The 27,941-nt window shown below is 54.6% G+C and overlaps 1 protein-coding gene across 2 annotated transcripts; it reads right to left on the reverse strand.

Annotated features, from left to right (window-relative positions):
- Positions 1-3,765: 3,765 nt before the first annotated feature.
- KIF18B (kinesin family member 18B) lies at positions 3,766-26,511 on the reverse strand. Of its 2 annotated transcripts, none has more exons than XM_051825777.2 (16): positions 26,197-26,511; positions 14,898-15,224; positions 14,254-14,411; positions 13,855-13,959; positions 13,572-13,682; positions 13,297-13,494; positions 12,969-13,145; positions 12,362-12,436; positions 12,159-12,256; positions 11,642-11,807; positions 11,190-11,317; positions 7,554-7,759; positions 6,763-7,291; positions 5,686-5,775; positions 4,871-4,956; positions 3,766-4,655 (listed from the first exon to the last, which is right to left on the reverse strand). In XM_051825777.2, exons 1-16 carry the CDS (start codon positions 26,261-26,263, stop codon positions 4,549-4,551), a joined length of 2,628 nt encoding a protein of 875 aa, XP_051681737.2. In that variant the 5' UTR covers positions 26,264-26,511; the 3' UTR covers positions 3,766-4,548. The 2 variants fall into 2 exon arrangements, with proteins under 2 accessions (XP_051681737.2, XP_051681738.2); XM_051825778.2 differs by having other exon boundaries at positions 25,924-26,511.
- Between the last annotated feature and the right edge of the window lie 1,430 nt (positions 26,512-27,941).

Here is a 27,941-nt window from a genome sequence, read left to right on the forward strand (position 1 = left end):
TTTAAACACTCAGCGAGTGATTTGCTTATTGGCAGGTGGCGTGTTAGTGCATCTCTGATGATGCTGGCCCCATGGCAGGAGTGGTAACAGGGTCTCCCGGGGGGTGTCCTGTCCTACCGACTCACTGGTGTGTGTGCAAGTTGCCCTCCCACAGGCACACACAGGCAGTTAGTAACCTGGCAGTGTGGACAGGACAAAGGGGCTGCAGCCAGTGAAGAAGGGTGGGAGTCGGCACCATCTGCCCCCAGGAAACAGGCTGTTGTGACTTCAGGCCTCCCAGGGGACACGTGCAAGCTCTCTCCAACTGCCCCTGAGATGGAGTGGAGGCTGTTTCCTAACGTGCTTTTAATTTGTTTTTTATATTATTTGAAAGGTAGGGAGGAAGGGAAGGAGAAAGAGGGGAGAGAGAGAAAAAAAGGAGAATCATCCCCTAGTTCCCTCCCCACAACAGCCAGGGCTGGGCCAGGCCGAAGCCAGGAGTCTGGAACGCCATCCAGGTCTCCCGCGTGGGTGGCAGGGGCCCAGCGCTGCTGCCTCCAGAGCAGTGTGCTGGCACTCATCTGCATTCCTGCCTCCCTGACTCCCCCATGCGCTCTGCTCCCTCCGTTGCTCCTCCCCATCCCCAAACGTGAGGCCTACAACTCTGTCCAGTCTGAGAAGCCCTTGTGGGGTTCGCCACTTTCCAGGAAGAGGAGCTTCCTGATGCTAGGACGGATGTCTTCCCCCTAGAGCTGGGGTCTCTCCAAGGATAGAGTCTGCACTCCTTGGGCCAAGAAACCACAAGATAAGGATGAGAGCCAACCTCTCCCCTGCTACTGGAAAACCCGTTTCCCTGTTGGATGGATACTCTTTGAGGGCAGAGTTGTTCGCCCTCGGCTAGAGGGGGCTGCCTCAGAGTGGACTCTGCTGGCTAGAAACCAGCTCCTGTGGCTACAGAACCATTCTTGCTGACCCCAGGCTGCCCGCTCCCTTACTGCCCTGGTCGCCCTTGGTCTGTAGTTGGAGGCATCGGCTCACTCGCTCCCCAGAGCCTGGCTGCTGTGCAGGGGTTAATAAGCTCAGGCCCTTCCTCCCTGGCTTCTCCCCACCCTGCCCGCTGCCCAGCCCGCCCCCACTCCCAGCCTCTAACCCTGAGATCGCCTTTTTAATTGCTTTCCCCGATCTGCTCTGTTCCACGCTCCCCTCCTCTCCCTGCCTGATGGGGTCCCCGCTCTGGGAGGGCAGGAGGCGGGGACCAGATGTGGCCCTGGCGGGAGGAGAGGGCTGGCGGGCAGCCTGTTATGTCTAACCCAGCAATCCTGCAAATGGACAGGAGGCACTGGAGAATGGGGGTGGGAGGGCTGTCGGCGAGCTGAGGGGAGTCCTTGGGGGGAGCTGGAGAACACAGCCATGGGCATAGGGTTTCAGGGGGCAATTCTGGTCCCTTCCTCACCCCCAAAGCCTTCATCCAAGGCCCTCCTGGCCCCTCTTCACCAGAGATCCATAGAGGAGGGGAGAGGGGAGGGCCATGAACTAGATTCTGCCTGGGGACCAGGTCCCCTGCACTCAGGCAAGAGCCAGAGGGACACTGCTGGACATCGCAGGGCTCTGGGGGGCAGGCTTCCGGAGCAACGGGGCTCCCAGGTGGAGACGAAGTGCCCTCATGGGCACCAGGCTGACAGCTGGGTGTAGGAGGGGTCCCAGAGGGGAAGCCCAGTCCTCTCCTTGACAGGGCCAGTGCTGACAGAGGTTTTGGCTTACACTCGGGCACCAGGGACAGGCACTACCCATTTGCTGCGCTCAGGGACTGTCTTGTTCTTGGGTTTTCAGCTCCTGGCACTAAGGTTGGTTCTGTGAGCCGGGCAGGAATTTGGATGCTAGGGTGGGGTTTGAAGAAGCAGAAGCAGGAAGTGGGTGTGAGAGGACTTCCAAACTCAGCGAAGTAGAGTGAGGGGCAGGAGCGGGGGAGGAGCGAGGGCCTGGGGCCAGGCTGGACCTGCAGTGCCCATTGATCGCTGTGTCCCGCGGACGACTCTGTCTGGGTAAGAACAATCCAATCTCAGAGCCCAGTGCAGCATGGAGGTCAGCTGGGAGCTGGCTGTCGGCTCCCTGTGAAGCTCAGAGCAGCCAAGCTGCGTCCTGGGTGCGCAGGCCACCCCGCAGTGAGCTCTTGGCCTGACCTCCCATGATTGAGGGCACGAGTCAGGCGTGCTTAACTCCATCAGCACCGTCTCTTTGTACAGTTAATGGGTTGCCTGGGAGCACATTTTGCACCTCAGAGCCACGGATGTTTGCAGAGCGAATGGCTGGCTGCAGAACCTCCTTGTCAGGCGCGACCTCTTCTGCTGGTGGCTGCCCTGGCCCCAGCCGGTGCTGCCCTGCGTGCTGGACCCCACTGTGCCGAGGACGCCCTGCTGGCCCTCGTTACCAGCCCCTTGCTCATGCTGGCTGCCTCTGCGCTTGCGGGGGTGACGATGATGATCAAACGAGATGATAGATGTGAGGGCCCCAGGAAATGGGGAAATTATTCAATTTGAATCCAACCAACAACCCAGCGAGGCCTCCTGAGGTCAAAGGCACCATGCCAGGCCGCCAGGGGCTGCAGATGTGAAGCCGTAGTGGGAATCACGCACACAGGGGAGAAAGACTCATTAAGACTAATTGGAGAGGAGGGGACCCCAGGCGTGTGAGGAATGAGGTCTGCTCACTCCCGAAGGGAAGCACTTGGTGCCATGCAAAGAACTAGACTGGGGTCGGATCCCAAGCAGGCTGTGTGACTCTGGGCGAGTGCGGGAGCCTTCTTGAGTCTGGCTCCTCATTATCTACCCAGAAGGCTGTGCAGCTTTGGGAGGATGCCTGGCAGCCGGGTAGAAGTCCAGGCTTCTCCTTGTCTTCTCTTTTCCTCCAAAAATGCAGTGGAAGTGGGAGTGGAGGGGCCCAGCAGGTGGGGGGAGGCCGCCCCCCAGAACAGCTAGGACTCCTTGGAAACTAGCAGCATTGTTTACTCGCAACCCACAATGTGCTAAATACCCTTAACATGTTTGTTTTCAGAAACAAGTTAAACACAGATTCTTGTAATTTTGTTGACACTATTAATTCATTCAGTCACCCATGCCTTCACAAGAGACCAGAGGGAAACTGTGTTGAGCTGTCACACATTGCAAGTGAGTGAAGACAAAGGCCATGAGCTGGGGTCGGGGCAGGAGTGGATTGCACTGGGCTCACGCTAGTGGAGGCTCTGCTTGGAGCCTTGCTTAGACTTGGGGGCCACAAATATTGCCCTCCCCTGGGGACAATTTAGCTCAGCAGCCAATATGCCAATTAAGATGCCCGTGACACCTGGCTCTGGCTCCTGACTCCAGTTTCCTGCCAATGCAGACCTGGGGAGGCAACCGTGAGGATTCAAGTAGTCAGGAGCTCAGAACTCACATGGGAGACCTGGCTGGAGTTCCTGGCTCCCAGCTTCAGCCCGGCTCATGCCTCGCTGTTGTGGGCATTCGGGGAGTAAACCAACATATGGGAGATCTGGATTTCTGTTCTTTCTAAATAAATGCAAATTAGGAAAAAAAAAAGCATGAAAAATATACCCCTAGCAACCCACACCCAGGAACCTGCCTCTTGCCTTTAGGTGTGGCAGCTCCTTAGCCAACCCCAGAGCAGAGGCCCATAGGAGAGGGGGGGCTGTGAGGTGAGGAGTGGGGCTGTGGGAGCTGCAGGTGTTCCCTGAGGAAGGGCAGGAAGGTAAGGAAGACGCGTGCTCTCCTACCTGAGGGCAGCGAGGGAAACCACCGAGGACGGAGAAGGTTTATTAGTCATTATAATAAAAACTCCACCAGTGCACGCATATGCACACAGACGCGCTGAAGTACAAGCTCAGAACACACACACCCGAGCATTAACAGCATTTGTAGCGAGGTCTAAGTCAAGGCTGACTTCTTCCTTTTTCTTTTTCTTTTTGCTTTCTTTCTACACCGAATGTAGATTCCTTTGACAATGAGTGAAACAATAAAGCTATCTCTGACTGGGAACCAAGGCACCATCAGGAGCTGCATCATGGCCAGGACAGCAGCAGGGGCTGGGGCTCCTGCTCCAGGCTGGGGGGAGTGGGGCTGAAGTCACCCCATCTTTCAGAAACCAAGAGCAGCCAGGCTGGGACTCCCCACCACACCCCCAGCGCAAGCTCATCCTTTGGCCACCGTGAAGCGGCCATCTCTGTACAGAGTACTGTTCGACGCTGGGGGTGGAGGAAGAAACTCAAAGAGCTACCCGCCTGCACCAAGGGCGTCAGAGAGGGGTGGTGGGGAGGGGGGCATGGTAGCACCCTTTAAAATAGCAACACATTAACACTCACCAACAAGTATGTGCTCACTGAGAAGCTGAGTGTGACAAGGGATTGCAGGGTGAGCAGCAGCGGGAAGGGCTTGGCGGGGAGGGCTGTTAATGAAAGAACGGCGTGGGCATCGATTTCTTCCAGGTGAAGAAGGCAGACAGGGCTCTGGTACAGGTGGCCCCAGGGACAAGCAGGGCCGTCCAGTCTAGAGAAGCTGGTGGGTCAAGGCGGCTTGGTGGTCAGGACACCTTGGCGATGCAGCTCCCGGCTGACAGCACTCCCCCAAACCCAGTGAGTTCCTTTTGGCTCCTCTGGTCGCCAGGGCAGCGGGGGCTCAAGGGTGGTTCTGCAGGCCAGGGCAGGGTGCAGGAGGAAGGAGAAAGTGAGGGTCTGTCCTGCGGGCCCCTGCCCCTTCCCAACCCCCACGTCTCTCGCCAGGGCCCCTGAGATGCTTGGAAAGATCCAGGTTCTCCTGTACCTGCTTCTCAACCCTGCCCCCCACCTCGGTCCTGTCTTCATCTTACTGTGGCCCAGCCCATCCCTGGCCCCAGTGCCAGTCACCTGGGATTGCAAGGGGCCCAGCTGGCTTCTTCAAGGTGCTGCTAGGGAGGCGGGCAATGCGGCTGCGGCCCCGGGAGGCTGAGGAACTGAGAGAGAAGGAAGGAAGGAAGGTGGAAAGGTTACAGGGTCGGTGTGGTAGCATACTGGGCTAAGCCTCTGCCTGCGGCGCCGGCACCCCAAGAGTGCCAGTTCAAGTCCTGGGAGCTCCATCTTCTGATCCAGCTCTCTGCTGTGGCCTGGGAGAGCAGTAGAAGATGGCCCAAGTGCTCAAGCCCCTGTACTCATGTGGGAGACTCTGAAGGAGCTCCTGGCTCCTGGCTTCAGATCGGCTCTGCTCCAGCTGTTGCTGTCATTTGGGCAGTGAACCAGTGGATGGAAGACCTCTCTTTTTGCCTCTGCCTCTCTACAACTCTGCCTTTCAAATAAATTAATAAATAAATCTTTTTTTAAAAAGGCATGGTTCAAACTATTTAAAAAAAAAAAAAGAAAGAAAAGTTACAGACAGGCCTCTGAGCACGGCGGGGTCTGAGCACCAGCAAGAGCTCCTGAGGCTAGATCTGGACCCCAAAGAGGCCAGAAGCGGTCAGGGATGGACAGTCCAATCCCAAGATCAGTCGATTCCTGCTTGGTGTTTCCCTGGCGGACAGGGACCCATGGCCCCCTTCGCCTCCAAGGACAATCCTGTAATAGCAAGCTGGGCCAAGGACGCCTCGGCCAGAGAACCAGAGCTGCCCTGCTCACAGCCCTTGGTGCCTGCGGTTGCCGGGTGTCCCTGTCCTGGTGAGAGCTGTGCCCCCACACTGCACACACCTCACCTCACAGTGCGCCTCTTCTTGCAGGCTGAGGTCCCAGGGAGGGAGGACACGGGCTTGGGGCCCTTCATGGGGAACGGCAGCTCAGGTGCACTGGAAGGGAAGCGGGGAAGGGAGGAGGGTCAGGAGGGAGCCAGCCACGGTGCCAGCCACGTCCTCTCCCAGCCCCAGAACGGTGCCGGCCACGTCCTCCCCAGCCCCCAGCTTGGGGGAGGTGCAGAGGTTGGGCACGATGACCTCGAGTTTTCTCCTGCAGAGTGGATTCTTTCCCTGCCTCACTCAGCCTGGGCTGACAGCTGAGTGACAGTCCTGTTCTGGGAGAACATCCAGATGTCAGCTTCAGGGCTGTCCAGGGAACTGGAGTTCAAACAATTTCACCCTTGCACCTGCCTGGCTCTGCGCTTGTTACTGAAGCTGGTTCAGGACTATGGAAGGGGCGGGGGTACAGGTGGGCAGCCTGCTGGCCCCTGCCTCACGAGTCCAGGTCAGTCTGCCACTTGTTCTTGGCCTCTGACTGTCCTAGTTGCTGTCGCTCTGCCCTGACATGTGGGTGCCAGGGGAGGGTGCTAGCCTTCTGTTTTCACCAGAAAATGCTGAATAAAGTTTCCTGCAGACTCCCTTCTAGGGCAAAATCTCTGGGTGGAAGTGGCAGAAGTATTTCCCAGTGGGGCACAGAACTCAGATGGGGTCACAGGGTCTAAGCAAAGCAGAAGGGGCAGAGGTCGGGTAAGACGCGTCTGAGGTTCCTGGTTTAGAGAGCTTCTCTCCCTGCCTCACTCGGCCTGCACCTGCTCCCTGCTGACTTCTCTAACTGGACTTCCATTAGCTACTCCTGAGTGTGCCACAAATCAGGACGGAGCTGGCAGATCTGAGGCAGGGACAGAGCAGGCAGGACCCCCGAGAAACTAGGCAGGACTTCCACAGAAACTTCTCAGCTCTTCTGGCCTGGGGAGTGAAGCTGATCATGGCCAAAGGGAAACAGGGCAGTGTCCCGGCTCACAGGGTCAGGTTGACCTCCCCCTTCCCACCAGCCCCACCGCTCCTCACTGACCCTGGCCCCCTGCTGGGAGGGAGACCCACCTGGGAATGAATGGCTGGTCCAGCCTCTTCAGTTCTGGGGGGACTTTTTCCCAGCCAGTGTATTCATGGAAATCAAGTTGTGAGGAGGGCTCCTCAGAGAGATCAAAGGTGACATTGAGGTCCCGAGCAGGTAGGGCCAAGGGGGTGGAGCAGTTCTGCAGGGCGGAAGGACCCAAGGGCACCCGGCTTTTGATGACCGTGGCTGGGCAGAAGCGAGGGGAATGGCAGGGGGAGGAGGCCCTTTGCTCTTTCGGGGTGCTGGGTCCGAACGAAGGCTGGGCCTTAGGCAGAGACCCCCTCCTAGGGCAGGGCAGAAAGGACTGGCGCTGGCGCTTGGTCTCCAGCTTTGGGGCTGGGGCACTGTCTGGCTCTGAGGGACTTGGTCTCCTCCTCTTCTTCTTCTCTGCGGGTCCCCGGGATGCTTGGGTTGGGGTGCAGTCAGGCCTGGATGGGATCCCCAGTGTGTGCATGAGGCCGCCCCATTGCCTTGCCATGGTCCGGGTCACAGGGCCAGAATATCCTGGAGACTCTGGGCAGAAAAACAGGGGTGTCGAGGGAAGAGCAGGGACTGCCAGAAGGAGGAGAGCGTGTAGCACGTGGGAAGCCAGACACTGGAGGCATGAAGGAGTCCCTAACTCCTTGGGTCTCCTGGGCCTTTCTAAGTGCAAATGTCCACGATCTCGGGGGCTCGGCCTCCTACTGCAGCATAACCCAGACCTGGGGTCCCCGGCCACCCCCAGTGCCAGCCGGGGACTTGGTCCAGCACCGACAAGAAGAGGAGTGAGACTCACCTAACTCTGAGCACAGCGCCTGAGGCAGAGGTACCTCCCTGGCCAGGCTGGGAGCCCTGGAAGTGTAGGTCCCAGGCTCTGTCTTTTCCTCCTGCACCAGCCGCTGCAGCCTCTCAAACTCAGTGATCATGTCGGGGGTCAGAAGGTTGGCTGCCTGGAGCAGGGAGTACTGCCGCTGGGCCAGGCGCAGCACCTGCAGGGCCAACCTGCAACAGAGGGAAGGACATCCCCGCCCTACTCAGGTCCAGCCTGACCAGGCTCTCCCGCGCAGCGCACCCGTTTCCATCATTCCAGGTAAGACAAGCAGCACACCTGAGCTGGTCCCCCCGACTCCCTCCTGCCTTGCCTCACACTGGCTGGCTGGTCTCACCATCCTCCCAGCCACGACTTCCGCTGTCATACCTTGCTGAAAGCCAAGGCTGGCCAAGATGGCCACAGGTGACTGTGGGAGATGTCACCCACTAAACATGCCCATAACAAAGACAGTGGCCTGGGAAGTAGGGAAGAGGCACTGGGACTCAGAAGGTCTGAGCTTCCTCTCAGGCCTGCTGTGGGATCACTAGTTCATTTGCCCCCAGGGCCATGTAAAGCAGCAGTTTAGAACCCAGCTCAAGGGGCCGGTGCTGTGGTGCAGCAGGTTATAAGCCCTGGTCTGAAACACCAGCATCCCATATGGGTGCCGGTTCTAGTCCCAGCTGCTCCTCTTCAGCTCTCTGCTACGGCCTGGGAAAGCAGTAGAAGATGGCCCCAAGTCCTTGGGCCCCTGCACCCGTGTGGGAGACTCAGAAGAAGCTCCTGGCTTTGGAGTGTCGCAGCTCCGGCAGTTGCAGCCAGTTGGGGAATGAACCAGCAGATGGAAGACCCCTCTCTCTCTGTCTCTACCTCTCTCTTTAACTCTTTTCTTTTCTTTTGTTTTCTTTTCTTAGGCAGAGTGGACAGTGAGAGAGAGACAGAGAGAAAGGTCTTCCTTTTCCGTTGGTTCACCTCCCAATGGCTGCTGCGGCCAGCGCGCTGCGGCCGGCGCACCGCGCTGATCCAAGCCAGGAGCCAGGAGCCAGGTGCTTCTCCTGGTCTCCCATGCAGGTGCAGGGCCCAAGCACTTGGGCCATCCTCCACTGCACTCCCGGGCCACAGCAGAGAGCTGGACTGGAAGAGGAGCAACCGGGACAGAATCCAGTGCCCCGACTGGGACTAGAACCCAGGGTGTCAGCGCCACAGGCGGAGGATTAGCCTAGTGAGCCGCGCCGCCGGCCTCTCTGTAACTCTTTCAAATAAATAAAATAATAATAATAATAAAAAACTCAGTCTCCACAACTTTTAAATGGAGATGACGAGTACACAATAACCTCATATGGTCACTGGAAAGATTAAATGAGTTATTTCACATGCAAAATGTTTAAAAAGATTGCTTGGCACATAGCAAGCACTGTAATGTAGCTAACTATGGTTTTATGTGAAAATAGAAATAATACCAGCTACCTAGTCAGGATAAGAGATTAAACAGGCTATGTTCACCTCGGTTCCGAGAAGACCCTCAAAAATGCATTCAGTCTGCGCTTTCTCTAGCGGCTGGGACTCTGAAAAAGCGTGTGTGAATCAATGCGTATTTCACATGCACGGGGACTACTTAAAGGAAATTCAGAGGATAATATGATTATCGATGTTGTGAACTTAGATTCTAATAGAGAAAATTTTCTTTCTGCGAGGCCCACCTATGATAAAGGAATAAACACAATCATCTCAGTGGGGATTATTCACGGCAAATGACTTGTCCTCAGGAAGCTCCACCTGCGCGGACATTTCTGAGCCCTCCTGATGCCCTCAGTGCTGTGTGCTCAGGGAACCCAAACTCATTTTGTAAAGCAGCCTCTAGGCCTTTAGAAAGGAAGGCAGGAGATAAATTAAAAAGAACGCAGCAGAAACTCATTCTCTATCTGCCCGAGCCACACATTACGAGGAAGAGTGACGCTGGAGAAGCAGGGGGACGTCCCCCTGCTTCTCAGATGACTACTGTCTGGCTCAATACCCGCCCCACCCATGGGGAGCTGGTCGCAATTCGGGGGCTTCAAATTAGGTTTCAAAACCCACAGGATGCAGCAACTGTTTTGTCTGTACTTCGTATTAGACTTTGGCATAAATTTCATTTGAAGAAAGGACTTTGCAGCTAAAAGAGTTCTGAAAAAACCATCAAGCTACAAAATCTAAGATCTGCTCAGTGCCCTGGTGGCCCAGGATTCTAAATCCTAAAATAAGAGGTTATTTTTGATTATCTGGTTGCTAGGATGTTCCCAAGTATGGAGACCATCTGGAGTGTCCGGCAACCCCTAAGACTTGGGATTGCCTGTCCTACTCCTCTCCCAAGTAAGGACGATGAGGACCACCACCCATAAACCATAGCTGAGGTTGAAGCTACTCATCAGAGACCACCAAACCAGAGGTCAAGCAGAAATGGGGGCCCTGGTGTCCTCTCTCCTCACAATGGGGGACGCCAAGCAGAGACGCTGAGTCATCAGGGGAACTCGTGGCTGTTCCCTGGGAGGCCAGGGGACACCCGCCAGTGCACCCCTGCCTCGCCATGGCCCCAGGGAGTCGGCAGCAGGAGATAGATAACAGCCGCTGATTATTCAGGCTGCAGCGTTTTTGCTGAGTCGGGAACAGACACTCCCCAACAAGAAATAAAATTAAACAGGCCCTTCTGTCCAGAAGCTTTAAATACATTGCTGGCGTGAAGCGTGCTGGCAGGGAAGGGGGAGGGAGCCTGGTGGTAGCAAAGCTAAGTGGAAGGGATTTATGTACTGGGGGCCAAGGGAAAAAAATAACTAGCGGCACCTCTCTATTAAGCACACAAAGAATGGTCCAAAATCCACCTCTCTGTGGCTTTGGGGGGTGGTTTGTTTACTTCTGAGAAAAAAAACAGCCCCAGTCAAGCTGTTGAGGAAGACACGTGCTCAACACCTGACTCAGGAAGGCTGTCCCTTGCCCAGCCTGACGGGCAGCTTCTCTTGGCTGCTGCCTGCTGGCTGAGAAAGGGTAGCTCTGCCCTCAGATGCAAAAGCAAAGCATGGGCCCAAGCAGCCCTGCGCTAGCCTGGTACCTGCTGGCTGTCTGCACGGCCTTGGCTTCCCTCTCCTGTTGGGCTGCCAACCATATGGAGGAATAAATGGAGCAGGTGATTATAGCAAGGAGTTGGCTGCACATAAGGGACAGTGTCGACAAAAAGAGACTTGATCTGGGAGTAGATGTTTAGCCTAAGCAGCTGTGGTGCCCATGTCCCACAGCAGAGTGCCTGGGTTTAGTTCTGGGATCGTCCCTGCTAACGCAGACCTGGGAGCCAGCAGTGATTGTTCAGCTTATGGGGTTCCTGCTTCCCAGGGGGAAACCTGGAGAGCATTCCTGGCTCCTGGGTGTGACCCAGCCCTGGCCATTGCAGGTATTTGGGAATGAACTAGTGGATGGACACTCTGTGTCTCTCGTATTTATGTATGTCTCGCAAATAAATAAATAAAAATAAATTTTAAAAAGAGAGACTTGATTCTTAGCTAGACAGAACCAGGGCTGTTGGGAAGTGCTTGCACCAAGGGGCTGAACCTATTGCCTCCCATCTCGGACTCCAGAGTAGAGCAAGAAGACACCTACCGCTGAGAACCACCTCTGTCTGGTTTCTGTGGTGAGAGGTGGCCCACGGCTGGCCTGGGCTGCAGGATCAGGCTGGGGGACTCCGGTAGGGGGTGTCCGAAGCTCCGCTCTGGCACCTGGCTTGGAAGCTAAGGAGGGAGTAGGAGGCACAGGTGGAAGAGCGAGGATTCCTTTCACTCAAGCTGCTCTAAAACCCTTCCCTCCTGCGGGAGTGGGAACGACAGCTTCTAGAACACCCAGCTCCTGGGGAGGCTTCCTTTCTCCTAGGCATCTCCAGACATGCAAGGATCTGACTACTTCTCCTTGCACGGGATCTGAGCCTCCTAGTGACTGAGACAGGTGGGTTGGGTACCAGGGCCAAAGGGACCCTGGGTCGAGGGGAAGCATTCCTTCCCATATTCCTCCAGCTCCAGGCTTCCCTGATGCCCACGCTGCACGCACCCAAGTCCTACCTCCTTGGCTGGGCCTTCGTCCTTGTCCTTTGAGGGCCGCTCCTGCCCTTCCCCCGCCCTCTCCTCCTGGGCTTCTGTCTCCAGGCTCTCATCTTGAAGGGCTGCAGACCCCTTGTGGAACTCTTGGGGGCAGGACTGCTTGGGGGAGTGGGGGGGCACGGGGGAGCTGGGAAGAGTTTGAGAGGCAGGATGTAGGGGCAGGTAGGGAAAGCGGGGAGCAGGCCGACACTCTTGTAGCCCCCCAGGTTTACAGAGCCCATGAGAAATGGATGCTTGGGTCACAATGGGCAGCAGCTGAGGGTGGAAACAACAACCCCTAGGTAGACACCCACCCCCTAGGCTCCTCTTCTCTTGAACTTCGGATACTACTTATATGGGTTGGGGGTATCTCTTGTGATGCAGAGCATTTGCGGTTGCTTGCTGGGCACTGGGTGGGAACCCGACCCCAGGTGTCCAAACAGCAAGGAGTCCTACTTCTCTAGAGGCTGGGGGTGGGGCAGGCATGGGCAGAACTCACTGCTGTGGTGTGCCGGGTGCAGAGGATGCTGGGAGGGAATGTTGTGAGGCCCGGGCTCCTGCCTCATACACTTGGAGCTTCTTTCTCAGAGCGGCCACCTAGAACAGCAGCAGCCCCGGCCCAGAGTCCCGGGTGAGCACAGGTGGCGGGGGGTGGGCACAGAGCCCCAGCGACTCAGCTCTGCTCCCGGGCGGGCTCCTCACCTCGGCCTGGAGCTTCTGGCAGATGGTGGCGTACTGGCTGAGGTGACAGTCTAGGCTGACCACATTGCTCTTCAGCTGATGAGGGCACAGAGAGGTTCGTTTGCCCACACTAAGCGGTTTCTATGGATACCTCCATGGCAGGCACTGTGCTGGGCACCTTGCTTACATCATCCCGACTCACCCTCCCGACAGGAACCAGACCACAGCAAGAGGCTGAGGACTGCCTCTGACACCGGCCCTGACTTCCTGACCAAGACATTCTCACTAGCCAGGGGCTCCCTGGAGGAGGTGGAGAGCAGAGGCCTGGCGGAGGGGCAGAGTCAAGCCCTGCTGCCGTCCAGGTTAACATACTCGTACGTGGGTATTTATGCAGTTTTGCTGAAAAGATGGTCCCACTGTTCAAAACCATTCTGAGCCAGACCACTGTGGGGCCCTGGGTGTTGGCGACGGGCCTGCCTCTGCTGGAATCCTCCCCCAGCAGAGGGGCTGTGTTGCTTCTGTCACAAAGGCAGGCACAGCCTAGGGAACTCCTTTCCCCTGCCTGGGTAGGGACCACGGCTCCTGAACCCTCCTTCTCCCAGGCCAGTGGGCCCTGGTTGGCACACACCGTGAGTCGAATCTCCTTGGCGCGGTCAGCATACTTGAGGGTGTTGTAGGTGTCCTCGTAGGCCAGGCTGGAGGGGCTGACAGCAGCGATCATCACTGTGCGGCAGTTGCCGCCGATGGAGTCCTTGAGCAGGCGTGTCAGCTTGCTGTCCCGGTAGGGCACGTGAGACTTGCGGCCCTAGGCGCAGGGAGCAGGTGGGGCACAGGTAGCTGGATTACACCTAGCTAGAACGGGGCCTGGTGGCCTCTGGCCCAGGGCTAAAGGGAGGGACCATGGTTCAGGTGCTCAGTGGCCGCCTAGGGGAGGATGCTGGCCCACACTGCTTTACCTTTGCGTCGGCCAGGGCATTGAGGACGTTGATGAGGGCCAGCAGGGAGCGGTTGATGTTGGCACCTTCCCGCAGCCGCTCCCCCTTCGCACAGGTGTTGGACGCCCGCTCTGAGCCAGCCAGGTCAATCAGGCTCATCTTGGCCACCTGAAGGGCCTGGGTCAGTCCGGGAACCCGATCCTGCTGCTTCACAAAGATCTGGGGGCAGACAGCAGGGGTAAGGGGGGCTGGGCACCAGAAGCCCTAACTTCAGGCTCTGCCCCATGACCCCTCACCTGGAAGATGGCATGGGAGCGGGAGGAAGTGGCATTGGCATCAGTGGGGTGCTGCGTGCGGTTACGGTTGCCCCTGGTCAGCATCTCCAGCAGCTGCTCGGCTGAGGTTGGCTAAAGAGGAGATGCCCAGGGAGGGGGCTGTGGTCTCCAAAGGGACTGCTCCCTGAAGAGGGAGGGCTGCTCTTCAGAAGCAGCATCGTCCCCTGGGCATCCCCAGATGTCTCGGGAGGGAACCCCAGAAGGTCAATGGGGCCGTCTGTCTCACCCAAGCCCAAGCCCACACCTGGTGGAAAGAAAGTCCTGGGACCACCACGCCCTTGTCGGGGTCCTCCCGAATGGTGAGGGGCCCCTTGGGCTCCAGGAGGTCGTGGATCTGCTCATTGTACACCTGAGGAGGAAGGAAGCCAGGAAGAGACCTGAGGAAACTGCTCGCAAACAGCCTAGGAGGGCTGAGGTGCTGCATGTAGGGGAGTGAGACAGGTGCCATGATTGGCACTTTGCAGGCCACTGTCATACGTCATGAGAAGGGAGGGCCATGTCCATTCTGTTCTGTACTCCACCCCCTCCCCCGGCTCTCACTGGGCCCAGTTTTCCACCTCCCACCCCCAGGTCCCCTGCCCCAGCAGCTCACTCTCCCTTTGGGCGGTTGCAAGAGTGGGGGCGGGGGCAGGAAGAGCCTCACCTCCTGGTAGCTGATGAGCACCTCAAACTGCCTCTCTTCCTGGCGGGCCTCTAGCCGTCGGTACAGCTCCATGGTGGTCAGGTACATGATGCCGGGGTCCCGCTCCTTTCCCAGCATGGTATGTGTCTTCCCAGCCCCAGTGGCCCCGTAGGCAAACACTACAGAGGGCAGTGCAGGGAGGAGGGTAGCAGTAGGGCCAGGGCTGCTCCCAGCACAGCTCAGCCCTGCCGGCCTCCCCTCCCGCTCACAGTCACGATGCAGCATTTGCGCTCTCTGTGCCTGTGCACTTGAGGGCAGGGGGTCTCCCCCACGGCTGGGCAGGGCCCTCCTTCTCCGGTCTAGATGGCTTGCTCTGTTGAAGCCCACAGGTCTTCCCCTCACGTCACTGAGCTCGGTTTATAACCCACATTTGTGGGTGGGATTTTGTGACACGCGTCTTCTTCCCCACCAGACCATAACGCCAAGAGGACAGGCACCATGTCTGTCTGACTTGCTCTTGTCTCCTAGGACGCAGTTGAGGCCTCACACACAGCAGAAGAATGAATGGGGGCTACAGAGCTCTCCCCGATACGTGGTGCCCAACTGCGGGGGCGGCCACCCTAGAAGGCGGCAGGGAGGCAGGCCACCCCCCGGCAGGTGCTCACCTGAGCAGTTGTAGCCCTGGAGGAAGCTGTCCAGGATGCTGTGGGTGGTGTGCTGGAACACATCCTGCTGGGTGGCCCCCTCACCAAAGACGCGGTCAAAGACAAACGTCAGGTCTTTGCCCTTCTTCTTGGGGCCGTCATGGGTGCTGCTTAATTTCAGGCCTGGGAACCCCACCTCGGGCTCCTCAGGATCAAACACCAGCACCCGTTCGTCCACCACCTGAACCACCGGGCGCCGTTGACTCTCCAACTCCCGAGGGTTGGGGGGCCTCACTCGGACCACCACCTGCACCGTGCTGTCCTCCACCGCCATCTTCCCAGGAACACCTGGGTAGACAGGAGGGAGATGAGGACCAATTCAGACCCCAGCAATCAGGACATCCTTCCACCCCCTTCCATAAATATATATATTTTTATCAGCTGATACTTTTTCATGCTAATGTAGTATCAATACAAAGAACAGATTCAATATGGTTCACAAATACAATGTTAAGAATATAATGCTATAGGGCCGGTGTTGTGGCATACTGGGTTAAGCCACTAGCTGGGATGCCAGCATCCCATGTGGCCATCGGTTTGAGATCTGGCTACTGCATTTCTGGTCTCTGCTAATCCACCTGGGAAAACATCAGAGGATGGCCCAAGTTCTTGGGCCCCTGCACCCATGTGGGAGAGCTGGAAGAAGCCCCTGGCTCCTGTCTTCAGTCTGGCCAAGCTCTGGCCATTGTGGCCATTTGGGGAGTGAATCAGCAGATGGAAGATCTGTTTTTCTCCCCCTTCTCTCTGTGTAATTCTGCCTTTCAAATAAAGAAATAAATCTTCAAGCCCTAGCTGCTCCACTTCTGATCTAGCTCCCTGCTAATACACCTGGGAAAGAAGCAGAGGATTGCCCCACTGTTTGGGCCCATGCACCCATGTGGAGACCTGGATGAAGCTCCCGGCTCCTGGCTTCAGCCTGGCCCAACTCTGGCCATTGTGGTCATTTGGGAAGTGAACCAGTGTACAGAAGATCTCCCTCTCACTGTTTCTCCCTCTCGGTCACTTTGCCTTTCAAATAAATAAAATAAATCTTAAAAAAGTTATTTATTTGAAAGGCAGAGTGACAGAGAGAGAGAGGCAGAGACAGAGAGCGAGCTTTCATACACTAGTTCACTCTCCAATGGCCATAGCAGCTGGGGCTGGGCCAGGCCAAAGCTAGGGCCAGAAACTCTACCCTGGTCTCCCATGTGGGTGGCAAGAACCCAAGTACTTGGGCCATATTCTGCTTCCTCCTAAGTACATGAGCAGGAAGTTGGACGGGAAGCAAAGCTGGGACTCAATCCCAGGCACTCGGATATGGGATGTGGGCAATCCAAGCCGAAGCTTAACCCTGCGGCTGTGAACACCTATGCTGACCTCCAGCTTATGCCTTAGAGAGTAAGAGCAGGGGCTGGCATCACGGCACAGCAGCTCAGCCGCCTCCTACAATGCAAGCATCCCACATCAGAGCCCAAGTCCAAGTCCTGGCTGCTCTGCTTCACAGCCAGCTTCCTGCTGATTTGCCTAGGAAAGCAACAGAGGATGGCCCAAGGACTTGGGCCCCTGCACCCATATGAGAGACCTGGTTGGAATTCCTAGCTCCTGTTTCAGCCTGGCTCAGCCTGGGGCCATCGCAGCCATCTGGGGAGTGAACCAGTGGATAAAGATCTTTTTTTTTCTGTCTCTCCTTCTGTCACTCTGCCTTTCAAATCAATCAATCAATCTTAAGAGAGAGAGTATAGTGGTGCCAGCACCAATTATTATCTATTTCTCACTTGAAATACCACCTTAGTCATATCTACATGAATACATTTTCAGAGAACTATTGCTAAGCTTTCTATTTTAAAAAATATTTCTTTCTTTCTTTGAGAAACAGAGAGCCAGACACACAGATAGACAGTGCTCCCATCTGCTGATTCATTCCCCAAATGGCCATGAGAGCCAGGGCTGGGCTGAGGTTGAAGCCAGGATCCAGGAACTTAATCCAGGTCTCCCAGGTGGGTGGCAGGAATCAATCGAGTTATTATCGCACAGTCTACACTTGCAGGAAGCTGAGGCAGGCATCAGGCCCACGCACTCTGATATGGGATGGAGGCATCTTAACACTAGGCCAAATGCCTGCCACTGACTTAAGAAAATTTTACCAATTTCACTCTCAACCCAGAACCTTTTCTCTCACCAAAAAACAAAAACAAACAAACAAACAAAAACCCTTTTAGAATTACAGTTGGGGGCCAGCGCCGCGGCTCTATAGGCTAATCCTCCACCTAGCAGCGCCAGCACACGGGGTTCTAGTTCCAGTCGGGGCGCCAGATTCTTTCCCGGTTGCCCCTCTTCCAGGCCAGCTCTCTGCTGTGGCCCAGGAAGGCAGTGGAGGATGGCCCAAGTGCTTGGGCCCTGCACCCCATGGGAGACCAGGAGAAGCACCTGGCTCCTGCCTTCGGATCCGCGTGGTGCGCCAGCCGCAGCACGCCAGCGGTGGCGGCCATTGGAGGGTGAACCAACGGCAAAAAGGAAGACCTTTCTCTCTGTCTCTCTCTCTCTCTCACTATCCACTCTGCCTGTCAAAAAAAAAAAAAAAAAAAATTACAGTTGGAATTGCACTAAATTTACATATTGATTTTATTAAAACCTTTTAGGGGGCCAGTGCAGTGGCACAGCACGTAAAGCCACTGCCTGCAGTGCTGGCATCCCATATGGGTGCTGGTTCGAGTCCCGGCTGCTCCACTTCTTATCCAGCTCTCTGCTATGGCTTGGGAAAGCAGTAGAAGTGTGGGAGACCCAGAAGAACCTCCTGGCTTCGGATCAGCACAGCTGCAGCCGTTGTGGCCAATTGGGGAGTGAACCAGAGGTTAGAAGACCTTCCCCCCACCCTGCCTCTCCATCTCTGTGTAACTCTGACTTTCAAATAAATAAATAAATTAAAAAAAAAAAAAATAGGGCATGAGCAAGGGTGGTGGGAGACGGAATTGGGCTGCAGTCACTGATATTACAGAATCATGTCTCTGAAGAAGCAGTTCTGAGCCACACAGGAAAACAGCAGGGACTACTGTGTCAGATGACAAATGGGCACTCCGGAGATATGAAATGTTTATGGAGGCCGCCTGCTGCAGTGCTGGCATCCCATATGGGTGCCTATTTGAGACCTGGCTGCTCCACTTCTTACCCAGCTCTCTGCTATGGCCTGGGAAAGCAGTAGAGATGTTCCAAGCGCTTGGGCCCCTTCACTCGTAGGGGAGTTCCTGACTCCTGGTTTCAGATTGGCACAGCTCCGGCCCTTGCGGCCATCTGGGGAATGAATCGGTGGATGTAAGACACCTCTCTCTCTCTCTCTCTCTCTCTCTCTCTCTCTCTCTCTCTGCCTCTTGTACCTTGCAAATGATTTATTTTTAAAATTTTTATTAATTTTGAGAGAGAGAGATCTTCCATTCATTGGTTCACTGCCTAAATGCTTGCAACAGGTGGAGCTGGGCCAGGTTGAAACCAGGAGCCTAGAAGTCTAGCCAGGGGTCCCATGCGGTAGTAGGAATCCAAGTACTTAAGCCAACACCTGCTTCTCAGGGTACACATTAGCAGGAAGCTGAAATTAGAAATGGAGCTGGAACTCAAACCCAGGCACTGGGATAGAGAATGCAGGTGTCCCCAGTGCTGTCATAACCACTAAACCAAATATCTGCCTCTGCAAATGATTTGAGTCAGCTTATGAAGTTCTATAAAAAAAAAACATGCAAAAATTCTAATTTGAATTATTTTTAATTTTCATATTAATATGAGGAATATTGGCATCTTGATAATATCAAGTCTTCCCATCTAGGAACTGTTCTCTCTTTCCATTCATTCACACTCATAATCTTCAGTAAAAGTTCATAATTTTCTTCACAGGAGCATTGTGCACTTCTCAATGTTTATTACTAGTTATGAATTAGCTCCTTTTAATGGTTCATTTTCTAATGCCTTTTTGCCAGAATCTAGGAAATCTGCTGCTTTTTGTATGCAGAGCGGGTATCTGGCCACATTGCTAGCTTCCCTATTAGTTCTAATAGATTGTCATTGATTCTGTGAGTTCAATTAAATGATATAGTTTGCACATGACAGTTACTTTCTATTTTTAGCTCTTATTTAGCTGCCTACCTGCTACTGTCCACTAGGACTGTAGGAGTGGGAAGTGAATTGTATCAAATGACTTTTGCTACTTACTGAAATGTTCACACCATATGTCTTCTCTTTTCTTTTTCTTTTTTTTTTTTTTTTTAAAGATTTATTTGATTTATTTGAAAGAGCTACCTAGAGAGAAGGAGAGGCAGAGAAAGAGAGAGAGGTTTTCCATCTGCTGGTTCACTCCCCAGATGGGCGCAACGTCAAGAGCTGTGCCAATGTGAAGCCAGGAGCCAGGAGCTTCTTCTGGGTTTCCCACGCGGGTGCAGGGGCCCAAGCATTTGGGCCATCTTCTACTGCTTTCCCAGGCCATTGCAGAGAGCTGGATCAGAAGTGGAGCAGCTCGGGACTTGAACCAGCACCCATACGGGATGCCAGTACTGCAGGCAGCAGCTTTACCCATTATGCCACAGCGCCAGCCCTATGTCTTCCTTAATCTATTTTTTTTTTTTTTTTTTTTTGACAGGCAGAGTGGACAGTGAGAGAGAGAGAGACAGAGAGAAAGGTCTTCCTTTGCTGTTGATTCACCCTCCATTGGCCGCCGAGCCGGTGCGCTGTGGCTGGCGCACCGCGCTGATCCGAAGGCAGGAGCCAGGTGCTTCTCCTGGTCTCCCATGTGGGTGCAGGGCCCAAGCACTGGGCCATCCTCCACTGCACTCCCTGGCCACAGCAGAGAGCTGGCCTGGAAGAGGGGCAACTGGGACAGAATCTGGTGCCCCGACCGGGACTAGAACCCGGTGTGCTGGCACAGTAAGGCGGAGGATTAGCCTAGTGAGCCGAGGCGCCAGCCCCTTAATCTATTAATGTAGCAGGTGCCACAAAGATTTCTTAATGTTGACCTGGTAATCACTCCAAACACTTACTTGTCTGCTTCCTCTTGTATTTCTCCCAGACCTCTCCCCTTGGTTTTTCATATCTTGTTTGGATCAGTTTACCACAGGGAAGGGTGAATTTTTTTGGAATGCAGGAGTCACAGATATCTTGAAAAGTTCAGCCCAACTCTAGCGATATGTGAACAGGGGTAAGGAACAGGAGGTGTTCCTGGAGGGATTTGAATGCTTTCCCAGTAAAGACTAAGTCTCACTGATGGTCACATTGACCAAAGTTCTAAGCAAAGAAAAGTGGGGGTGTCAGGGACCTCAAAACTTGAGCCATCAGTGATGCCTCCCAGGTGTACACTAGCAGGACGCTGGAGCTGTAAGCACAGCTGAGACTCGAACCTAGGAATATCTCAACTGGTGCCCTAAAAAAAATTATAGGGCTGGTGTTATGGAAGCAGGTTAAGCCACTGCCTACAACGCTGGCATCCCATATCAGAGCACTGGTTAGAGTTCCAGCTGCTCCACTTTGGATCTAGCTTCCTGCTAATGCGCCTGGGAAAACAGCAGATCATGGCTCAAGTACCTAGGCCCCTGACACCCACATGGGAGAGCCAGATGACGTTCCTGGCTCCTGGCTTAAGCTTGACCCAGCCCAAGCCTGGTTGTTTTAGCCATTTAGGGTGATAACCAGAAGATGGAAGACCTCTCTCTCTCACTTTGCCTTTCAAATAAATAAAGAAATCTTAACTTTTTAAAAAATTTCTTTCCCACAAAAAAATAAGGAAAAGACATAAACTCACAATACTCTTTTAAAAAATTTACTTTTTTATTTGAAAGGAAGTTATAGAGAGAGAGACAGAGAGATCATCCATCTGCTGGTTCACTCCCCAAATGGCTGCAACAGCAGGGCTGGGCCAGGCTGAGTCCAGCAGCTTCTTCCAGGTCTCCCACATGGGTCCAGAGGCCCAAGCGCTTGGGCTATCCTCCACTACTTTCCCAGGCACATTAGCAAAAAGCTGGATCAAAAGTGGAGCAGCCAGAGGCCAGCGCCGCGGCTCAATAGGCTAAACCTCCACCTAGCAGCGCCAGCACACCGGGTTCTAGTCCCGGTCGGGGCGCCAGATTCTTTCTCGGTTGCCCCTCTTCCAGGCCAGCTCTCTGCTGTGGCCCAGGAAGGCAGTGGAGGATGGCCCAAGTGCTTGGGCCCTGCACCCCATGGGAGATCAGGAGAAGCACCTGGCTCCTGCCTTCGGATCAGCGTGGTGGACCGGCCACAGCACGCTAGCAGTGGCGGCCAATGGAGGGTGAACCAATGGCAAAGGAAGACCTTTCTGTCTCTCTCTCTCACTATCCACTCTGCCTGTCAAAAAAAAAAAAAAAAAAAAAAAAAAAGTGGAGCAGCCGGGACATGAACTAGCATACATTTGGGATGCTGGCTAGCAGGGAGCGGCTTACCCTGCTACATCGCAGCACCTGCCCGACAATACTCTTTACACATGTATAATTCCATTCCTGCCCAGCAATCAGATCGCCGTGTAAACGTATTAGCAAAGTACTTACTATAGCAGGGACTGCTCAATGAACCTCACACACCAGCTCCTTTTATCCCCATTGTAATCCCACAAGATAGATACTATTATTATTATACTCATTTTTCAAGGAGGAAATTGAGACAGAGAGGGTTCAGCAACTTGCCTAAGGTCCCAGTGCTGGTGAGTAATGGAGCCCTGTGCCCGCCCAGGCAGTCTGGCTGCAAAGCCTGCTCTGCTGCTGTCTAATGATATTATATGCTATGTTGTGGTGATCGCATTGTTCTAACAGACCCTTGTGTTTGTATAAGAGTTATAATTCCTTTTATGGAACTAGTACCATGCACTCTGCAAACCCTGTCAGATATATGGACTGTAGCTAATTTTCACCACTCGGAGTTCCTGTCTCACCCTCAATTCTCATCCCTCGGCGACCCGGCCTGCGTCCTGGGGGGAGTAAAGGCAGAGGGGACCGGGTCTGCTTGGGCTGCCTTCCTGGCAGTCATAGCTCCCCACGGGAGGGTGCTGGCTGAGGAGAAGACACAGAGCAGTCTAACATTCTAAGCAGGAAATTAAAAAGGGCACTGGCAGAGGAGTGCGCATAACCTTTACAGTTCTCCCCTCCCTGCCTCCCGAGGGCCAGTGAGGCCAAGACTGTTTGCCTAATGAGATGTTTTCCTTCTTCCTGAGAGAGTGCCAGGGGCACAGGGTCCAGGATGCAGGTGACACTTGGTGTGCCCCCCCCCCCAAACACCTGGGTCCTGTCTGGGTCCTGCATCTGAGGAGGGAGGAGGTCTTTACCGGAGCCACACCATGTCAATGTCGCATCAGCTTTCCCCTTTGAGAGCCAGTGAGAACAGCTACCAATCTGCTCTCGCCCCACGGGGATGGGGAGATTAATGAGAGAACGTTTGTCAAGTTTGCTTTGATCCTCGGTTGGAAAGAGCATTTCAGCCCAAAGTACAAGGGAGATGATTCTTTAATAAGATCTTCAGGGTTCTCAGCCAGCCACAGTCACGTCATGTTTCTAACCCAGGGCAGCTCATTAAAACCCAGAGGCTAGTACGCTGCTGAGCCGGGGCTGGGAAGCCAAAATTCAGTTGTTTGGGGGCTGGCCTCCTCTGCTACAGTGCAGGGCCAGGTCCCACAAGTCCACGCTCTTTGAAGTCCCTAGAGAATTTTTGAGGACTTGAAGGGACAGACACTGGTAGCTGGGGAAGGCAGGGTCTGGAGCCCAGCCCATGGATGTTCTGCTTTTCCAGGGGTCACTGTAGCCCCCTCCATTCACTTGTGTTTCTCGTCCTTAAGCTCTTCCGACAGCCTGTGTAGTACCCCAAGTGCCTGGGCACCTGGTGCAGCAAGCAGCAGGTACCAAACCGTATTTGTTCTATGAATAAATAAGGGCCAGAGAAAAGCAGAGGCTGCATCTAAAAATCTGAGCATAATGACCCCTATAGGGAACATTTACTGCTGAGAGCTCAACTGAGCGAGCAGACAATACTAAGTGCTTTAACCAGAGCGTTAGGGACTGGCATTGCGGTGCAGCAGGTTAAACTGCACTTCCAACACTGGCGTCCCATTCTGGAGTGCTGGTTCGAGTCCTGGCTACTCCACTTCTGATCCAGCTTCCTGCTAATGTACCTGGGAAAGCAGCAGAGGATGGCACAGTATTGGGGCCCCTGTCACCCATGTGAGAGACTCAGGTGGAATTCCTGCTTCCTGGTTTTGGTCTGGGCCAGTCCTGGCTTTTGAGGCCATTTGGGGAGTAAACAGCAAATGAAAACTTTCTGTCTTCTCTGTAGCTCTGCCTTTCAAATAAATAAATCTTTCAATCTAATAATAAATCTAATAATCTTGGGGCTGGCATTGTGGTATAGTGGGTTAAGCCACTGCCTGCAACAAAGGCAGCCCACACGGGTGCTGGTTCGAGTCTCAGCTGCTCCACTTCCGATCCAGCTCCTTGCTAATGTGCCTAGGAAAGCATCAGAGGATGGCCCAGGACCCTGGGTCCCTGCATCTACATGGGAGACCGGATGAAGCTCCTGGCTCCTGATCTTGGCCTGGCCCAGCCCTGGCCATTGTAGCCATTTGGGGAGCGAACCAGTGGATGGAAGATCTCTCTTTCTCTCTTTGTATCTCCCTCTCTATAACTCTGACTTTCAAATAGAGAAATCTTGCCTTTTTTGAAGGTGGTGTTAACTTTCAGGACAATCTCATGATGGGAATATCGACATAATAGTTACATTCCTATTCTACAAAGGAAAGGACTTATGGAGCAGGTGCTAAGTGGCAAGGCCGGAACTTGCCCTGTTCTGTTACTGGAGGCGCTGGTCTACCTGGGGGCTGCCCTCCCCTGCAGTTGGCCTCTGGCCTCTCTCCACTCCCTCGCCTTGGTACCCACGGAAGAGCAGCGGTTGGTGCCCACGGGTTCTTCCCACAACAGATCTTGCAGAGGAAGAAGCTGTGTCTTTTGTTTTTTAAACAGACAACCCCAAGTTTGTAATTAGTGCTGGTTTTGTTTATTAATTTCTAATCTTATCATTTAAATTTATTTTTCTTGTCTTACAGTCCTGGCTAAGACTTCCAGTTCAGTATTGAGTAGAAGTGGTGATACTGAGAATTTTTGTCTCCTGATTTTAAAGGGAGCGTGCCTATTACTTTACACTTTGTTGGCTTAAGGAAATGCATCACCCTTTCCAGTTAACAAATATGAGTGCATTTCTAAAATCTTTTCTAGGGGCCTGCCAGTTAAGACGCCAGCTAAGAAATTGGCCTTCCACAGAGGGTTAAGCCTCGGCCTGACACCAGCATCTAATATTAGAGTGCCACTTTGAGTCCCGGCCACTTTATTTCTGGTCCAGCTCCCTGCTAATGCACCTCAGAAGGCAGCAGATGATGGCCCAAAAGCTTAGGCCCCTGCCATTCACATGGGGGACCAGAATGGAGTTGCTTGCTCCTGGCTTCAGCCTGGCCCACACCTGGCTGTTCCAGCCATTTGAGCAGTGCACCAGATCTCTGTCTCATTCCCTCACTGTTACTCTGCTTTTCAAGAGCATAAATCAAGAAAGAGAGGAAGGGGGGGAGGGGAAGGCAGGGAAGGGGAGGGGGTGGTGGGAGAGGAAGAAAGCAGAAAGGGAGGGAGGGAGGAAGAGAGAGAAAGAAAGGATGGAGAGATGGAGGGAGGAAGGAGAGAAGGGCAGAAATCTGCCTTCCAAATCGGAGTTCCTGGGTTCAGTTCTCAGCACTGCCTTCTGAATCCAGGTTCCCACTAACACAGTCCCTGGGAGGCAGGGGGATGACGCAGGTAATTGGGTTCCTGTCACCCACACAGCTCCAGCTTTGGCACAGCCCAGTCCAGCTATTGTGAGCCTTTGGGAGTGAACGAACAGGTGAGAACTCTGTTTATATTTCTCTCTGTCTCTCAAATAATTAAATTTCAAAAAATCATGAAGGTATATTGAATTTCAATGAATTCTACTTCTGTGCCTAATGGGATACATGTTGTCTTTTATTTTGTAAACATGTACATTGTGCTAATAGATTTGATCCTGTTAAATCATTCCTGCATTCCTGGGATAAACTCAACTTGATCATCATTCTTTTTTCATACATTGCTGGTTTCTGACTGCTGGACCAGGGTGAAGCCCGGAGCCTGAACTCCAACTGAGGCTCCCATGGGTGGCAGGGACCAGAGTATTTGAGCCACCACCTGCTGCCTCCCAGGGATGGGCAACGGGGGAAGAAATAGAACAGGGAGACTGGAAAAGCAGTGCAACACTGAGGAAAACGTTTCCTCCGCCCGAGCCTTAACTTCTCTGTGCCTGTTTTCTAGTCTGTAAATTGTAATTAATATTAATTACTATCCGGCTTGCACCCCATAAGACTGTTGCAAAGATTGCATGAGTTCATTCAAAACTAAATATTTGCCTCGATATCAGGATTATATGACATACAGCATCTCCCCCATGAATGCCAGAATAAACAGGATTCCCTAAATCCCGCGGCGCAGACCCGTGACTTCAGGGCAAGGAGGGTCAAGGCTAAGCGGAGCAGCATCCCCGGGGCGCCTTCCTTCCTTTAACCACGCCAGTCTCCCCTGAGTGCCCAGGACCTAAGCCACAGCCGCTGACACGCGCGTGCGACCCTGATACATGTGGAGAGGGGCCTGGCCACTCGGCGCTCAGGCGCGGGGCTCCCCGGGCTCCGGCTCCGGCGTGGTGGTGGTGGTGGTGGGGTCTTCTCACTGCGCCGACGTCCGGAGCGGGCCAGGCCCCGGGGCACCAGCTCAGGGGTCCCGATCTCCGGAACGGAGGGGTGGAGGAAGCGCCCAGCTCCCCGCCCGGCGGGGAGGGGACCACCCGGAGCTCGCCCTCGGCCCTGCACCTTCGCCCTCCGCACAAGAGAGGCCTGGCTCAGGGGCCCGCCGAGAGGCGCGGGGCCCGCGCGCACCAGACCTGAGCGCCGGAGCCCGCGGGGACGGCCGCGCCGTGGGGCTGGGCTTACCTTTCGTCGGTTCCCCGCCGCCGGTGTCGACACTCGCTCGCGGGTCTCACGGCGCAGACGGGAGCCCTCTCCCACCGGAGAGCGCGCCCCACACCGGATCTCCGCCCGCGCCAACCTCCGCGAGCTTTCAAATTAGCCGGACCAGCCCATCCGCGCCTCCCATTGGTTCCCACCCGGACCGCTGATTGGCTGTTTCCTAAATTACAAAGGCGCCCGAGATGCGCACGCGCACTGTCTCCTCCTGCTTGCCGGCTCTGGCAAAGCCGGACGTACCCGCCTGGCAGCAGGCAGAAACCAGTTCAGAGCACCGTCTCGGTGCTCCCTGGCGCTGGGCGCTCATCGTCAGTTACGTCAACCAGACGTCCATCAGGACTTTAACGCTGTTTCCGTGGGCTGAGTTGGCGTCCTCTCACCCAAGGGAGGATTCTCAGCCGCTGTCCGGCGCCTCCTCCCTCCCCGGGACCGTCCCAAGAGTGAACTTCAGGGACAGCCTTGACGCGATGCCATCTGCTTGGCTTGGGCGGTTGTCAGGAGCCTCCTGGCTGGTGGCCCTTCGGACGATGGCGGGCCGCGCGGCGTCCACCCCGGGGCCGCGCGGGGCTGGTCTCCAGCACCGCAGTCTGAACCTCGCGCTGGGACGTCCAGCACCACCTAGTGCTGAGTGCGCCTCAGCCACTCCAGGTCTCTGACGCAGTGTTCTTATCTGTAAAATGGGACAAACAGGCCGCCCTTCCGACTCGCCTGGGAAAGCCCCAGCATAGATGAATGGGTGGCCGTCTGTGACTCGCATTAGCGGGTGAAGGCTGCCAGGAGCCAGCCGCTCGCCACCTCCATACACCTGCTCTGTCCCTGCACTGAGTATGAGCAGGACTGGGACAGGTAGGACGAGGGGGAGGCACAGTTCCCTCATCAGACCGACATCCGGCTAGTACAGTCACATTGAACACCTGCTTGACTTGGCCGAAACCCGTGCATTCAGCGTGGGCCTAGCTGCCCTCTGCACAACGCAAGAGCGCTGCTGGTTTTGTGAGATGAAGCAAGAAAACTCCGCGCAGGTACCGTCGCTGTAGAGGCACAAGAGAGCTGTGGACCCTCGTCGTCTTCACTGCCCCAGGGTGCTTATGGCTCCACAGGCCCCTCTTTATTATGGGATGTGCATTTTAGCAGAAGTTTGGAGTGGAGTGGAGTGTGTGGGGAGCCATAAGCCAGGTCTTACCCTGGTCCCATGCTGCTGCAGGTAATTATATGCGGGTGAGGTGAGCCCTGTTGGAGCAAGGGGCAGAGGTGTGTCCCGTTGTGGGCGGTGGGAAGGGAACACTTGGGCTGGCTGGGGAATCTTGGGTAAGTCTTGTAATTCCTTAGAGCCCCAGTTCCTTTCTTCTTCTTTCTTTCCTTCTTTCTTTCTTTTATTTTTAGGATGTTTATTTATTTATTTGAGATGTAGAGTTACAGACAGTGAGAGGACAGAGAGAGAGGTCTTCTATCTGCTGGTTCAATCCCCAAATGGCCACAACAGCCGGAGCTGCGCCGATCCGAAGCCGGGAGCCAGAGCCGGGAGCCAGACGCTTCTTCCTGGTCTCCCACATGGGTGCAGAGGCCCAAGAACTTGGGCCATCTTCTGCTGCTTTCCAAGGCCACAGCAGAGAGCTGAACTGGAAGAGGAAGAGCTGGGACTAGAACCTGTGCCCATATGCGATGCTGGGGCCGCAGGCGGAAGGTTAACCTACTATGCCACAGTGCCAGCCTCTTCCTTTTTTTTTTTTTTTTTTTTTTTTAAGATTTATTTATTTGAAAGGTAGAGAGAGAGAGAGAGAGAGAGAGAGAGAGGTCTTCCATTTGCTGGTTCACTCCCCAAATGGCTACAATGGCAGGAACTGGGCCTGGAGCTTCTTCCAGGTCTCCCACGCAGGTGCAGAGGCCCAAGGACCTGGGCCATCTTCCACTGCTTTCCCAGGCCATAGCAGGGAGCTGAATCGGAAGTGGAGCAGCTGGGACTTAAATCTGCGCCTATATGGGAT

Source organism: Oryctolagus cuniculus, chromosome 17 (genome assembly GCF_964237555.1).
Source record: "Oryctolagus cuniculus chromosome 17, mOryCun1.1, whole genome shotgun sequence".
NCBI lineage: Eukaryota > Metazoa > Chordata > Mammalia > Lagomorpha > Leporidae > Oryctolagus > Oryctolagus cuniculus.

Coding starts and splice junctions, on each gene's coding strand:
- KIF18B (XM_051825777.2), bottom strand. CDS start 26,263: ATGAGCGCCCAGCGCCAGGGAGCACCGAGACGGTGCTCTGAACTGGTT. Junction 13,146..13,296: donor ATGCCCTGGCCGACGCAAAG/GTAAAGCAGTGT, acceptor CCCTGCGCCTAG/GGCCGCAAGTCTCACGTGCC. Junction 7,292..7,553: donor GGCGCTGTGCTCAGAGTTAG/GTGAGTCTCACT, acceptor TTTTCTGCCCAG/AGTCTCCAGGATATTCTGGC.